This window comes from Streptopelia decaocto, assembly GCF_964273445.1.
Source record: "Streptopelia decaocto genome assembly, chromosome: 5".
Classification (NCBI taxonomy): domain Eukaryota; kingdom Metazoa; phylum Chordata; class Aves; order Columbiformes; family Columbidae; genus Streptopelia; species Streptopelia decaocto.
The window spans coordinates 516,118-530,000 of NC_138659.1; the positions used below are offsets into that span (position 1 = coordinate 516,118).

A 13,883-nucleotide genomic window follows, 5' to 3' on the forward strand; every position below is an offset into this window, starting at 1 on the left:
TTCTTGAAGAGTTTCAGTGGTATGAAATTCTTAAGAGCAGATATTGTTATTTAAAAATGGCCAGATTCTGGCATCTGAATTCAGTAATCGGAAGCATTCCATAATTCACACTGCAGTCAGCTGCTAGAGGGCGAGCACAGTTATCATGTGGTGTCTCTAGAATGGCGTTGTTGTCTCTAAAGTAAAGCCTGCACTAAAATTAAAATCTGCTGACTTGAATAACCTTCGCTCCTTGTGTTTTACTATAGTTTATTGTGTTGCACATTGGAGATACAAGAAGGCAAACAAGATTGTGAGTGGGGCAGCCTCGGGCCGTTCCGTGAACGCACCTTGCGTGAGGTGGCGCGGGAGCTGCGCCCAGCGCTGCCCTGGGCTCGCGCGCCCGCCGCCGCGGGGCACAGTCCTGCTGGCTGACGGGCACTGCGCATGGAGCTGCTCAGTTAAGAAATCCAGTTTCTCGTTGACTGCTGAGAGCCTTTTCCTGATAAAATGTAAAGTATCTTTTCTCTGCTAGGGGAACATTTTAAATATGGCTCTCTTGGTCTGGGTTTTAATCTTCTTCCCGAACTCTTTCTGTTCCTGTCCTGTGTTGTTACTGTTACCAGGGGCCAAATCCATTGCAGCAGGTTATGGCAGACAGCCTGATTCAGGAATTCTTTCTCTCTAGTTTTAATAGTTCTTGTTAGTCCATAGTTAACTGAAATTACTCCTTTATCTGATCCGTCTTTTTGTTCATAACTATTGCTAACATCATTATCCTTCCAAATTTACCACTTGATCACCTTTGACACTTCTGTATGCTTAGAAATCGGGCAGGTTGTGTCCCTGCTTCCAGACGCTCCTCCTTGGAGGAGTTTGCCTGGCAGAGGTGCCAGAGCCTTCCCTCCGTCCCCTGGAGGACTGTCGCTCCTCCGTCCCCTGGAGGACTGTTGCTCCCTTTGTCCCCTGGAGGACTGTCACTCCTCCGTCCCCTGCAGGACTGTCGCTCCTCCGTCCCCTGGAGGACTGTCGCTCCTCCGTCCCCTGGAGGACTGTCGCTCCTCCGTCCCCTGCAGGACTGTCGCTCCTCCGTCCCCTGGAGGACTGTCGCTCCCTCCGTCCCCTGCAGGACTGTCACTCCTCCGTCCCCTGCAGGACTGTCGCTCCTCCGTCCCCTGGAGGACTGTCGCTCCTCCGTCCCCTGCAGGACTGTCGCTCCTCCGTCCCCTGCAGGACTGTCGCTCCTCCGTCCCCTGCAGGACTGTCGCTCCTCCGTCCCCTGCAGGACTGTCGCTCCTCCGTCCCCTGGAGGACTGTCGCTCCTCCGTCCCCTGCAGGACTGTCGCTCCTCCGTCCCCTGCAGGACTGTTGCTCCCTTTGTCCCCTGGAGGACTGTTGCTCCCTTTGTTCCCTGGAGGACTGTCGCTCCTCCGTCCCCTGGAGGACTGTCGCTCCTCCGTCCCCTGGAGGACTGTCGCTCCTCCGTCCCCTGGAGGACTGTCGCTCCTCCGTCCCCTGCAGGACTGTCGCTCCTCCGTCCCCTGCAGGACTGTCGCTCCTCCGTCCCCTGCAGGACTGTCGCTCCTCCGTCCCCTGGAGGACTGTCGCTCCCTCCGTCCCCTGCAGGACTGTCACTCCTCCGTCCCCTGGAGGACTGTCGCTCCTCCGTCCCCTGGAGGACTGTCGCTCCTCCGTCCCCTGGAGGACTGTCGCTCCTCCGTCCCCTGCAGGACTGTCGCTCCTCCGTCCCCTGGAGGACTGTCGCTCCTCTGTCCCCTGCAGGACTGTCGCTCCTCCGTCCCCTGGAGGACTGTTGCTCCCTTTGTCCCCTGGAGGACTGTTGCTCCCTTTGTTCCCTGGAGGACTGTCGCTCCTCCGTCCCCTGGAGGACTGTCGCTCCTCCGTCCCCTGCAGGACTGTCGCTCCTCCGTCCCCTGCAGGACTGTCGCTCCTCCGTCCCCTGCAGGACTGTCGCTCCTCCGTCCCCTGGAGGACTCTTGCTCCCTTTGTCCCCTGGAGGACTGTCACTCCTCCGTCCCCTGGAGGACTCTTGCTCCCTTTGTCCCCTGGAGGACTGTCGCTCCTCCGTCCCCTGGAGGACTGTCGCTCCTCCGTCCCCTGGAGGACTGTCGCTCCTCCGTCCCCTGGAGGACTGTCGCTCCTCCGTCCCCTGGAGGACTGTTGCTCCCTCTGTCCCCTGGAGGTCTGTCCCTCCTCTGTCCCCTGAAGGACTGTTGCTCCTCCGTCCCCTGGAGGACTGTTGCTCCCTCTGTCCCCTGGAGGTCTGTCCCTCCTCCGTCCCCTGGAGGACTGTCGCTCCTCCGTCCCCTGGAGGACTGTTGCTCCCTCTGTCCCCTGGAGGTCTGTCCCTCCTCTGTCCCCTGAAGGACTGTTGCTCCTCCGTCCCCTGGAGGACTGTTGCTCCCTCTGTCCCCTGGAGGTCTGTCCCTCCTCCGTCCCCTGGAGGACTGTCGCTCCTCCGTCCCCTGGAGGACTGTTGCTTCCACGGGGTCTGCCCCCTTTCTTTCCATCTTTCTCACCAGACGCCTTTGCCTGCCTTGCACGTCTTTCTGGCACCGCTCATCCGTGCCGTTCTCGTCCCTGCCATCTTTGGGTGCTTCTCTTGGCGCGTTCTCGGTGGCAGTGCCGAAGTCCAGGCCCTGCGTTGCCGTGGGTGCCCCGCGCTCTGTCTGAGCCCGGCTCCGGCCGCACTCCTCACGGCGCGCTGGCTGTAGCGCTGGCTGTAGCGCTGGCTGTAGCGCTGGCGGTAGCGCTGCCTTTGTCCACCCCTCCTGTGCTCGTTTTTGCACTGGCTTTCATGCTGCCCGTGTGCCTGGAACAGTCTTTAGCATCCCAGCCAATTTACAGCTTTGCATAAATTATATTTGATAATAAGACTAACAAAAGTTCATTATCTACATTATTTCAATTAACTTCGTACCTGCATAAGCGGAAAACAGCCCGAGGGAAAGCACTGTTAAAAGTTGGTTGTGATTTGCTGTGATTCAAAGATACAGATGCAGGCTCGACAGTTCTTTGGTGATTCAGCGTAAGATTAATTTTTTAGCAGTTTGGGGGTGTTAGTTTCGGTGGGGTTTTGGACACTAGATTGGGGGTTTTTCTAGTTTAGAGATAAATAGCGGCTCATTCCCGCTGAGCGAAACCGCCAGGAGATCATCGGGACGTTACCTGGTATAGACTTCTTGCCCTGGGGTACGCTTTACTTCATTTTCTCTTTATAATATGGATGTGGAAGGCCTTTGAACGTTGGGTTAACTACATATCTACAAACAAAGTGCATCTTTTGTGTATAACCTTCCTTCTAAAGCAACATACTCATCTCCTTAAAAAAAACAGACCACTGAAACCAAACCCACGAACAGTGCAAGGAAAGAAGCCAAGGCTCTGCCTGCATTCTAGAGGCTTTCTCAGTGTGTTGGCTACTTCGACATACCCTTGTCTTAGAATATCAGACGTTGTTTGGTGTTTTAACTCCCTTCTAGCAGCAGCGAAAAGGAGCTGAAGGGTAAGGGTTCACGTGTGGAGCTGCGAGGCAGAGCGTTCTGCGGGGTTAGACGTAACTTGTCAAGTGAAATTGCATCTGAAATACACGGGGTATTTTTTGTTGTTGTTTAAAGGGCGGTATTGATACTGTTCACAGCCAAGTTGTGGAATCAAACAGAAATGCCTGTAATTAGTTTTTAAATGATCTCGTATGTTCTGGAGATGACGATCCCGAGGGCGGCTGTATGATAACGTGCCCGTCACCACGGCACCTGGGCAGCGGGAGCAGGAATCCGGGCTGCACAAAGGCAGCACCGCCAATTAGTATTGCAGACTGATCAAAGGTGGGACAAAAGGCTTGCCAGTGAGCTAGCGCAGCGGATGGCTCGAGAAGGTGGAGTTTGCTTTCAGTCCTCCTGTCAATATCATGTGAATTTATAAATAAAGCCTCACCACAGACTTTATCCACTTGACTAAGCTAAATTTGGTCAGTTGGATAAAGAGTACAGCTGCGGGACTTACTGCACTGGCCTAGAGAAGCAGCCGTTTATGGGTCTGCTTTATGTGAATCTCTAGAATTTTGTCGTCCCTACAGGATTTTTAACTTTAAACTGCAATTAAGTCAGTTAATGAAGAAAAGGGGTTTTCTGTGCTCAGTTGGTGAATATTCCCGGTCTCTAAAACATTTTGCAGTCTGCTTACATGATTGTAGTTGTCAAACAAAGCTAAATCGTTATTTAAAGCAAGATTGCTTCATCTTGGCCAGCGGCTGGTGGCGGGTGAGAGGGCGGCTGTGGGAACTCCGCGCGCGGGGGTGTAATCGGCAGCGCTGAGCCTCCGCGGGCCCGGCCCCGCCGCCCGGCTCTGACAGCCGGTTTGTTCTGCGGCGAGCTGCTCAACAGATGTCATTCCGGTAGGATAATGCAGCCGAACATTGTGCGTTGGCTGAAATTACTTCAACTTTGATCACTTTTGTCCAGCACATCAGTCTGGCATTGTGCTTTATACCAACATAACACTTTACCCGAGCAAGCCTTTCAAGCTTAGAATAGCAGAGGAATGTTATTGAATTCAGAGCAGTTACAGATGAGTTAATGAAAGAAGGGAAATAGTGTTTTTTTCATAATGCCTCTCTGTTGTGCTTTGGAATTAAAAGGGAATTTGAGGAATGTGACTTCTGAGTTATTTATTTTTACTTCTGAAGACTTTCTGAAAACAGCAGAATGTGCTTCTGTTGACCCCACCTTTCTGTAAAAGAGCTCCACTTGTTTTTTTGAAATAGCGCGGTTCAGAGTTTCGTTGTGAAAGTAACAGTGGTGAGAGTTTCTGGTGCGTGGCTGGAGGGCGGTTGTCTCGCGGGGACGGTGTCTCCAAGGGCTGAATGCGGGGAGCGGCGAGACCCGTGTTCCGTGCGGGGGGTGCGTTTCGGGGGCTGTGGCGGGTCCGCGTGCGGCGGCTGCACCCGCCCGCTGCGGCACACGCGTCCTTCCCCGTGTCCACCTGCCCAGCCGCGGGCAGTGGAAGGGAAGAGTCGGTGCAGCTCTTCTCTCTGGACGTGGTGCTGAGACCAAGACTTGTGGTGCTGTTTCATTGTGCAAACACATTTTTAGATGAATATCTATTGCATATGTTGCAAATGTGTTCTGTACTAAAAATAAATGCCAAATTTGGAGGGAACATATGCACGTTCCATATGTTTATATTGCCATATTACCTTACCATGTATTCCAAACTCGACCGTGCTTCTGAAATGAAGCTGTGGCAAGTATTGATAAAGAATTAGGGTCAAAGTTTATGTTTCTTTCAGATTTTATTCTTCATGGTTTCTCTGTTCAGCTGAAGGTGTTAACTGAGTGCAAGCACTGCAGACCCCCAGCGAGGTGCCCGTTCAAAGACCTTTTCTGCTGACAACTGCATGTATCTTTTGTTCAGTTCACGGAATTTCTAGTAATACTCATAGCAGCACTCAGAACACAATTAATTGTTTCTTCCCAGCTGACAAGTGAATAAATGAAAAGCTAAAGATGACATCGCAGGGCAGGTGTTTGGACTGGTCCTGGGTCGGACGTCGCCCATCTGCCGTGGTGTCCGCGGTTGGTGCGCCGGACGCCGGTGTCTGCCGGCGCGGTTCGGCACGCGGCGCGCCTGTCAGCGTCAGCTCAAACAGCGGGAAAATACACCCGTTCGGTCTGTTCAAGAATGTTTCTCTGGACGCAGTGGCGGTGGTTGGGAAGATGTGGGAGGACCTTGTATCCCGTGTAGCGGTTTGGAGGAGGTCAGCCCACCAGCCGCCGTTGCTGTGGAAGCGTTCCAGCGTTCCCAGCTCGGGCAGCTCCTTCACGTGCCGCTTGCTGGGCACCCTTCACATTCAGGTGTCAGATATACTCACAGTTTGAGATACCACTCTATCCCAAGTATGACAGTACATCTTTGTGTGATTTACATAATTGCCTATCACAAAACCTCTGAGAAAACATGCCAGCTTTTAAATCTCCGTTAACATGTTTGTGTAAGAGTCGTGACTCTTGTGTTTCGCAGTGTCCTTCCCGTAGGTGAGATTGCCCACTCTTTGCTCTTTCCCGTTCCCTTCCTCCAGCCAGCGTGAGCGGTTCATTGCAGTCACTAGTACGGTAGCAGCGTGAGAAGAGTTGATGTAAGAGTTAGTTTAGTTGCATTTTGCTAATAAAGATTTGAAATGGTGTCTTAATTTGAAATGTGCTTATTAATTAATATTTTACTGTTTAATATACTCACTTTTATTTCTATTTGGATCCCACGTCAGAAACGTATGTAAAACTAGTTGTATTTCTCATTGCATTAGATGTACCGTGAACCTAAAACATTCAGGTGAAACAGAACACATGAACTGGGAAAATCTGAAGCAGTGTCTGTTACCACCTTCTGCTTCCCTTCAGGTTGCTCATTGCTTTTTAACACTGTCCACTGTGAAAAACTGTGTTATGCATTGTTTTACACATTTATATGATGAATCATTATGAATTATAATTTATGTGGTGTTTTTTCTTTAACGTAGTTTGTTCAGTTGCTCTGGGCAGTGCTGTGTGTAAACCACTGGAGCTGATCTGAATCTTTGAGTGTTGGAGGAACCTGTGAAAACAGTGGAATGTGCCTGTGTTGCTTTTGTTAGCGCGAGTTCTGACTCTGCTGCGTTTGGCTTGGTTCTGGCAGGTGAAGCGGAACGTGTACGACCTGACCAGCATCCCCGTCCGCCACCAGCTGTGGGAGGGCTGGCCACCGGCCGCCACCGACGACGCGGTGAGTACCGGCCCAGCACGGAGCTGCTTTCGCTTGGAGTTTGGATTGGAATCACCCAGTAGCTTTTACTGCCTCATGTATGGTGACTTCATATTGCGCATTCTCCAGAGCTGTATCGTGTAAGATACAAACAGGGAAATACGGGATTGCTGAAGCACGTGGGAATTGTTGCTGTCTGTCAAATTCAGTGCTTGTCCTAGACAAGGAGACGTGTTCCCAGTCTGAAGCAAAACAGAACGTTTTGGAAGTTGAAGTCTATTGCAGCGATTGAACTTCAGGAGGAAAGCCCCATTTCTCACATGTATTCCGGGCGCACGTCTAGATAATTAAGGCATATGAAGGCTGTGTCTGGCCGAAGCAGGAGGTGTTCCTGTTGGAATCAGTGCAGAGCTTCACCTTTTTTCAAAGTGTCTGTGCTGGTTCTTGCTGGACCAGCAAGAACTTCTGGGCATTTGCAAGTTTACATTTTGAAGCAGTGAATAATATGTACACAGTACAAAACGCATTCGGTTTGCAAACTATGTTGCAGGTTTTAGAATTACCATTATTTAGAAATGGAGAGAAATCATAGCTGAGATCAATGTGAACCTTTACAGACAGAGTTCCCTACAAATTCATGTAATTGTGGGACTTAACTGCAGAATTCCGGTAAATATTAGACTTGCTTTCTGGCATGGCTGTCCCTGCCGTGAGTTTTACAGCATGTCTTTCCGTTTTGCTCAGGTACTTATATTCTGCGGGTATGTTCCCAATGCCAGCTGGAGACCTCTGCCTTTATTGGGAAAAAGAGGGTTAGTTATGTAGTTATGTTGCGTGTGGATTTTGTGCCAGAAAAACAATGCAGGCGAATGAAATAGTTCTGTTTTTGTAAAGCCAGGCCGGGGCTGAACCCGGGTGTCGTGCGCAGCGCGAGGGCACGCGGCTGCGCTTTCCCCGCGCGGCGCTGTCGGCAGCGCGTCCCCGGCCCGTCCGCTCGGCTCTTCTGCCCAGGGAGAGCTGCTGTTCCCGTGACAAGGCGGCTGAGGGGGGTTTCTCTGGGTAAAGGATTTGTGCCAATCAAAAAAAAAGGCAAAGGCTCCATGGATGTCTAATCCATGTGAAAGATGTCTGTGGCAGTGTTTGCAGAAACAGTGGTCAGCCAGGAGAGGGGCGGGTAAATCTGTGCGCACGTATGCAGGAGCGTATCTGAGCCGATGGGCGTAAGGTCTGCAATAACAGCGCGGTGTCGTGTGGTAATTACCGCCTTTGAAACCTGGATCCATCTTAGCGTTTTATTGGTTTACATTAGGCCAAAAAAGAATTGAAAACTCAACACTTGTAATCCGTTTTCCCACAGCCATTAGGTGTTCCCGTGTTTCCCCCTCTGTCTTTTGAATAGGACACCTCACAGATATAGAACTCATAGATGTGTTTTGGGTCTATTTTCAGTGGCGTTGCGGGTGGATTCCCGTGGTGTGCGGGTGCGGGTGCGGTGCGGGTGGATTCCCATGGTGTGCGGGTGCGGTGCGGGTGGATTCCCATGGTGTGCGGGTGCGGTGCGGGTGGATTCCCATGGTGTGCGGGTGCGGTGCGGTGTGGGTGCGGGTGCGGGTGCAGGTGTGGGTGGATTCCCGTGGTGTGCGGGTGCGATGCAGGTGCGCATGCAGTGCGGGTGCAGTGCGGTGCGGGTGCGGTGCGGGTGCGGTGCGGGTGCGGTGCGGGTGCCGTGCGGGTGCAGTGCCGTGCGGGTGCATTGCGGTGCGGGTGCGGTGCGGGTGCAGTGCAGGTGCAGTGCGGTGCGGGTGCAGTGCGGTGCGGGTGCAGTGCGGTGCGGGTGCGGGTGCAGTGCGGTGCGGGTGCCGTGCGGGTGCGGGTGCAGTGCGGTGCGGGTGCCGTGCGGGTGCAGTGCCGTGCGGGTGCAGTGCCGTGCGGGTGCAGTGCGGTGCGGGTGCGGTGCGGGTGCAGTGCCGTGCGGGTGCAGTGCAGTGCGGTGCGGGTGCGGTGCGGGTGCGGTGCGGGTGCAGTGCCGTGCGGGTGCAGTGCGGTGCGGGTGCGGTGCGGGCTGCCCGCCCGGCCGCTGCAGCTGGGCTCCTCAGCTGTGCAAACACTGCAGCGTGTCACCGACAAACAGTGTTCAGCTCTGCCTGCAATTACAGCCGCAGCTTGCTGTCCATGAAGGTTGAATGGTAGCAACGACGAGCTCTGGCTCTCTGTGCTGAACGCTTCTTTCCTTTACAAATTAGAAATATTCGGTAATGATTACTATAGTAATTAGTCGTGATGTCTCCTGTGGCAAATTTTAAAAATCACTTTTTCCATCATGCGTTTTTAATTTGCTGTATCGTACAGTACTTCATTGCAATCAAAGAGTTAAAGAGAGACTTGATTAAAACACTTTTCCATTTACATGTTATGCAGCATAAGAAATACTTTGTAATACCACGGGAGGTTTTCAGCGTGGTTCTCGTTAACCTTTGGCTCAGCAAACAGGACAACTAAATAGAGCCGGCATAATTGGATTCCTGTAGCATCTCGAGTCTCTCGTGAACCTGACCGACTGCAGTCTTTGACATTATCTGCAAATTTAGCGGAGTCAACAGTCGTTTAGAACATTGTTGCTTCCTCTCCCATCAGAGTCAAGAGCCGCTCTGTGCTGTGCTGCCTGATGAAATGGAGATGCGGTGTGAGCTGTGCACAGCCCTTGGCCCCGCGCTGGCCCCGGCAGCGGCTGCATCGCGCCGCGGGGAGCGAGGCGCGCGTGGGCGCTGGAAACCTGGCCTTACCATCCAGAAAGGACACATTGTTGGCTTTTTACTGTGCCTGAATATTCTAATGCCACAAGTTTTGTCTGTTCTGCTTGCTAAAGTTCAAACAAAGTAAATGTATGAGTTCTAAAGCATTATTTTTTAAACAAGTTTACATAAACAAAACATTATAAAGGCTTAATCGTTCTGTTTGAGGGTATATTTCATCAACTGACATGATGAACTCTTGAAAATTGTTTAATAGATTCACAGTTCTCAATTTTTCTTTTCAATTTTGGAGCCGCATTAACATGACTGAGCTTGTACAATGAGAACCAAGCCAGAGCAGTACACTGAAATGTCCGAAATGTGTTCCGTTTCTCTTGCCGTGTTGGCTGAACTTCGGAACTCCCGCTGTTGGTCAGCGCAGCTGCCGAGCGGGGTGCGCAGCCTTCCCATGGGTGCGCAGCCTTCCCACGGGTGCGCAGCCTTCCCACGGGTGCGCAGCCTTCCCACGGGTGCGCAGCCTTCCCATGGGTGCGCAGCCTTCCCATGGGTGTGCAGCCTTCCCACGGGTGCGCAGCCTTCCCACGGGTGCGCAGCCTTCCCACGGGTGCGCAGCCTTCCCACGGGTGCGCAGCCTTCCCACGGGTGCGCAGCCTTCCCACGGGTGCGCAGCCTTCCCACGGGTGCGCAGCCTTCCCATGGGTGAGCAGCCTTCCCACGGGTGAGCAGCCTTCCCACGGGTGAGCAGCCTTCCCACGGGTGCGCAGCCTTCCCACGGGTGCGCAGCCTTCCCATGGGTGAGCAGCCTTCCCACGGGTGAGCAGCCTTCCCACGGGTGAGCAGCCTTCCCATGGGTGAGCAGCCTTCCCACGGGTGCGCAGCCTTCCCACGGGTGCGCAGCCTTCCCACGGGTGCGCAGCCTTCCCACGGGTGAGCAGCCTTCCCATGGGTGAGCTGCCTTCCCATGGGTGCGCAGCCTTCCCACGGGTGCGCAGCCTTCCCACGGGTGTGCATTGAAAACCCGGGCTCAGGGGTAGGTGCTGTTTCAGTTACGGTTTTTATAGAAGTGCAGGTGACTTTTTGGATATTAACTGTACACAGGTATGTTTGAGGTAAAACGTTTTTCTCCTGTGGGTCACCATTTTTTTGGGTTATTTCATTACTTTGTCTCCAATTTTTCTGTTGATTTTTGGTAGCATAGAACAGCAACCCTCAGTATGAGGAGAAGCAGAGAGGTTGCTCTTTGTGCTGCTTTTGTTCTCGGTATTTCAGCTGAATCTTTTTTTCTTAATTGGCTCGTTGTTTTAAATCATTTCAGCGTAGCGATGGGAAATGCCCACTGCTTCATAAGTAACGACAGTGAGCTTGTCCAAATGGAGTACACTTCTGCGTGAAGAAGATGTGAAGGTTTGGGGTGAGGTTTGAGGGGACGGACGCAGCCGGAGGGCGCTGGGCTGTACCTGCGGGCGCTGGGCTGTACCTGTGGGAGCTGGGCTGTACCTGTGCCCGGCAGGCAGGGCCCGCGGGGAGCTGGGCTGTACCTGCGGGCGCTGGGCTGTACCTGCGGGCGCTGGGCTGTACCTGCGGGCGCTGGGCTGTACCTGCGGGCGCTGGGCTGTACCTGCGGGAGCTGGGCTGTACCTGTGGGAGCTGGGCTGTACCTGTGGGAGCTGGGCTGTACCTGCGGGCGCTGGGCTGTACCTGCGGGCGCTGGGCTGTACCTGCGGGAGCTGGGCTGTACCTGCGGGAGCTGGGCTGTACCTGCGCCCGGCAGGCAGGGCCCGCGGGGAGCTGGGTGTCCGGCCTCGCTCCGCTCGTGCCTCGTTCCAGGGCGCTCAGCTGCCCGTGGCCTCGTGCGGATGAGCCCCGGGCGCTGGGCAGAAGGGTCGGTGCTGCCGAGCGGTTTGCTGCGCTGCTCAGCGCCGCCTTCCAGATGTGACCCGTCTGCAGCCACCGACGTGCCGAGGTTCCCCCGTGAACACGGCGCCTTCGGTTCGGCGGCGGCTGCAGACGTGGCTGACGGTCCGTAGCTGGATTTAATGAGGACTCCTATGTTATAATCAAAATTCTCAAACGCTCACTTATGATCTAATTAGCACTGCTGTTATTTTTAGCTATTTCATTGCTATGTACTAAGCACAGGCTGCCTGCGCAGATAGAAATTATAAATGCCAATAAATAGTGTTCTGGTACAGAGTCAAACCAGCTATGACACTTTTTGGCCGATCTCCAGGTTTTTGAAGAGGTTGAGTATTAAGCATCTGAGTAATTAGTATTTGGGAATATATATTTCTTTCCTTTTCCGGGTCTTACAGTTCTGAACAGAGAGTTCATTACCGCATGCTGTCGTTGTGATATGAAACCAAGAGGTGAGGTTGACATGCACGGGCTGTTAATTGTGATGGATAACGTGCCTGCCTTTACTGGATCGTTTGAGACTTTCCCTCTGGAATTGATGAGACTAAAGAACGAATTGTCCTGACAGAGAAAGTGCCTTTTAATCAGAAGCATGAAGTTGACTGTATTTAAATACATCCATAATTGGAAAATACTCAGCTGCTTTTTCTGTGTAAGAATATCAGATTATAATTTGGGTTGTCTGTGATGTTGAGTACTTGGTACGTTGGTTTCCTCTGTGGTTCTCGTAAGTCACTTGCAGTGCAGTAATAGAGTGGATCTGGCAGGATCCTTTTAACTTAGATTCTTAGGAGAATACCTGCAGTCTGTTATGTGGGTCCAGTAACATGGTAAAGTTTCAGTCCAACACTGGTAATATAATCCCAATTTAGTAGCGAAAATCGTTAGACAGTACCCAGTCTTGAAAGCTCATAGTCAGCACATCAGTCGTCACTAGGACATGGAAAAGTAACTGAGTCATTTAATGAACACTTGCTAAGTGTCTTTATTTTCGATAACCTTCTGACTTTGACTTAGGGCTTGCTCGGTTGTTTTTGTGTGGGTGAGGTTCTGTGTTACGTGTGTACCTTCTTGGCTGAAACGTGGATGGAGGTGGGCTGCGCCTGCCGTGCTGCTTTGGGGAAGGGTTTGTCTCCTCACCGTGTGGTAACGGCTCTTACAGAAGCACGGGAAGTGGACACTGAAGAACAAAACTCATCGTGTCGTTGTGTTAAAAATACAAGGCAGTCTGGTAGCTGTGACTGAAAACCAGAACAACCAACCAACAAAACCCCAAACCCCACAAGCTTTCAGTTTTCAGCATTCTTAGCCATGTGGAGCTCACACTCGTGTTCTGCTCACACTCCTGCTTCTCGTGCTCCAGGTTTGATGTTGGTTTTTCAGCTGTTAGGGATCCTGGAAATTCAAGAAGCGGGAACTGCACTCTCCTGTTGATGTCAGGATATCTGGATAGCAGTGGCTGTGATCTCAGAAATCTGGTGAGATTGAGATCACCTTTCTTAGTTACCGTAGAAAGGGTTCTAGTTTTTATAATTCATTTCATCCATTAATTTAAATGGAGTTTTTAAAAAAATTAAATAGAATGTTATGGCTTCTCTCCTATTTCTTGTGGGGAAGAGCAGCAGGATTGATCTGGACGTACTCGGGTGCACGGGGGTCGGTGGGGCAGTACGAGTCTGTTTCATGACTGTTCTGGTGGGGCCGGTTTGTTGTCACCGGTCAAACAGCAATTTTGTATTTGAGAGCAGGTGCTTCTGTTAATCTCTTACGTTTTGGCAAAGGAAGGGGCTTCAAAGAAGTGTGTTTGCAGGGGAGCGCGGCTGCCTGCTGCCTGGGCAGCGTGATCGTTTCATAACCGCCGCCTGTGGGGAGCACCGACGGCTTCGCCAGCGTGGCTGGCCCGCCGCAGCGCAGTCTGTGGTGTGTCCTGGGGCTGTCGGCTGTCCCGCCGCAGCGCAGTCTGTGGTGTGTCCTGGGGCTGTCGGCTGTCCCGCCGCAGCGCAGTCTGTGGTGTGTCCTGGGGCTGTCGGCTGTCCCACCGCAGCGCAGTCTGTGGTGTGTCCTGGGGCTGTCGGCTGTCCCGCCGCAGCGCAGTCTGTGGTGTGTCCTGGGGCTGTCGGCTGTCCCGCCGCAGCGCAGTCTGTGGTGTGTCCTGGGGCTGTCGGCTGTCCTGCCGCAGCGCAGTCTGTGGTGTGTCCTGGGGCTGTCGGCTGGCCCGCCGCAGCGCAGTCTGTGGTGTGTCCTGGGGCTGTCGGCTGGCCCGCCGCAGCGCAGTCTGTGGTGTGTCCTGGGGCTGTCGGCTGGCCCGCCGCAGCACAGTCTGTGGTGTGTCCTGGGGCTGTCGGCTGTCCCGCCGCAGCGCAGTCTGTGGTGTGTCCTGGGGCTGTCGGCTGTCCCGCCGCAGCGCAGTCTGTGGTGTGTCCTGGGGCTGTCGGCTCTCCCGCCGCAGCGCAGTCTTTCCTCGGTAGAGCCGGCCCG

At 53.1% G+C, this 13,883-nt stretch overlaps 1 protein-coding gene across 2 annotated transcripts in view; it reads left to right on the forward strand.

Annotated features, from left to right (window-relative positions):
• FAF1 (Fas associated factor 1) overlaps positions 1-13,883 on the forward strand; it is a 154,117-nt gene that overhangs the window by 69,926 nt on the left and 70,308 nt on the right. Inside the window, exon 8 of one of the 2 annotated variants that reach the window (XM_082052281.1) lies at positions 6,673-6,759. The exons of the other annotated variant lie outside the window; for it this stretch is intronic. Coding sequence (XP_081908407.1) covers positions 6,673-6,759 — 87 coding nt within the window. The remainder of the gene's footprint in view (positions 1-6,672; positions 6,760-13,883) is intronic. 2 annotated transcript variants of the gene reach the window in all.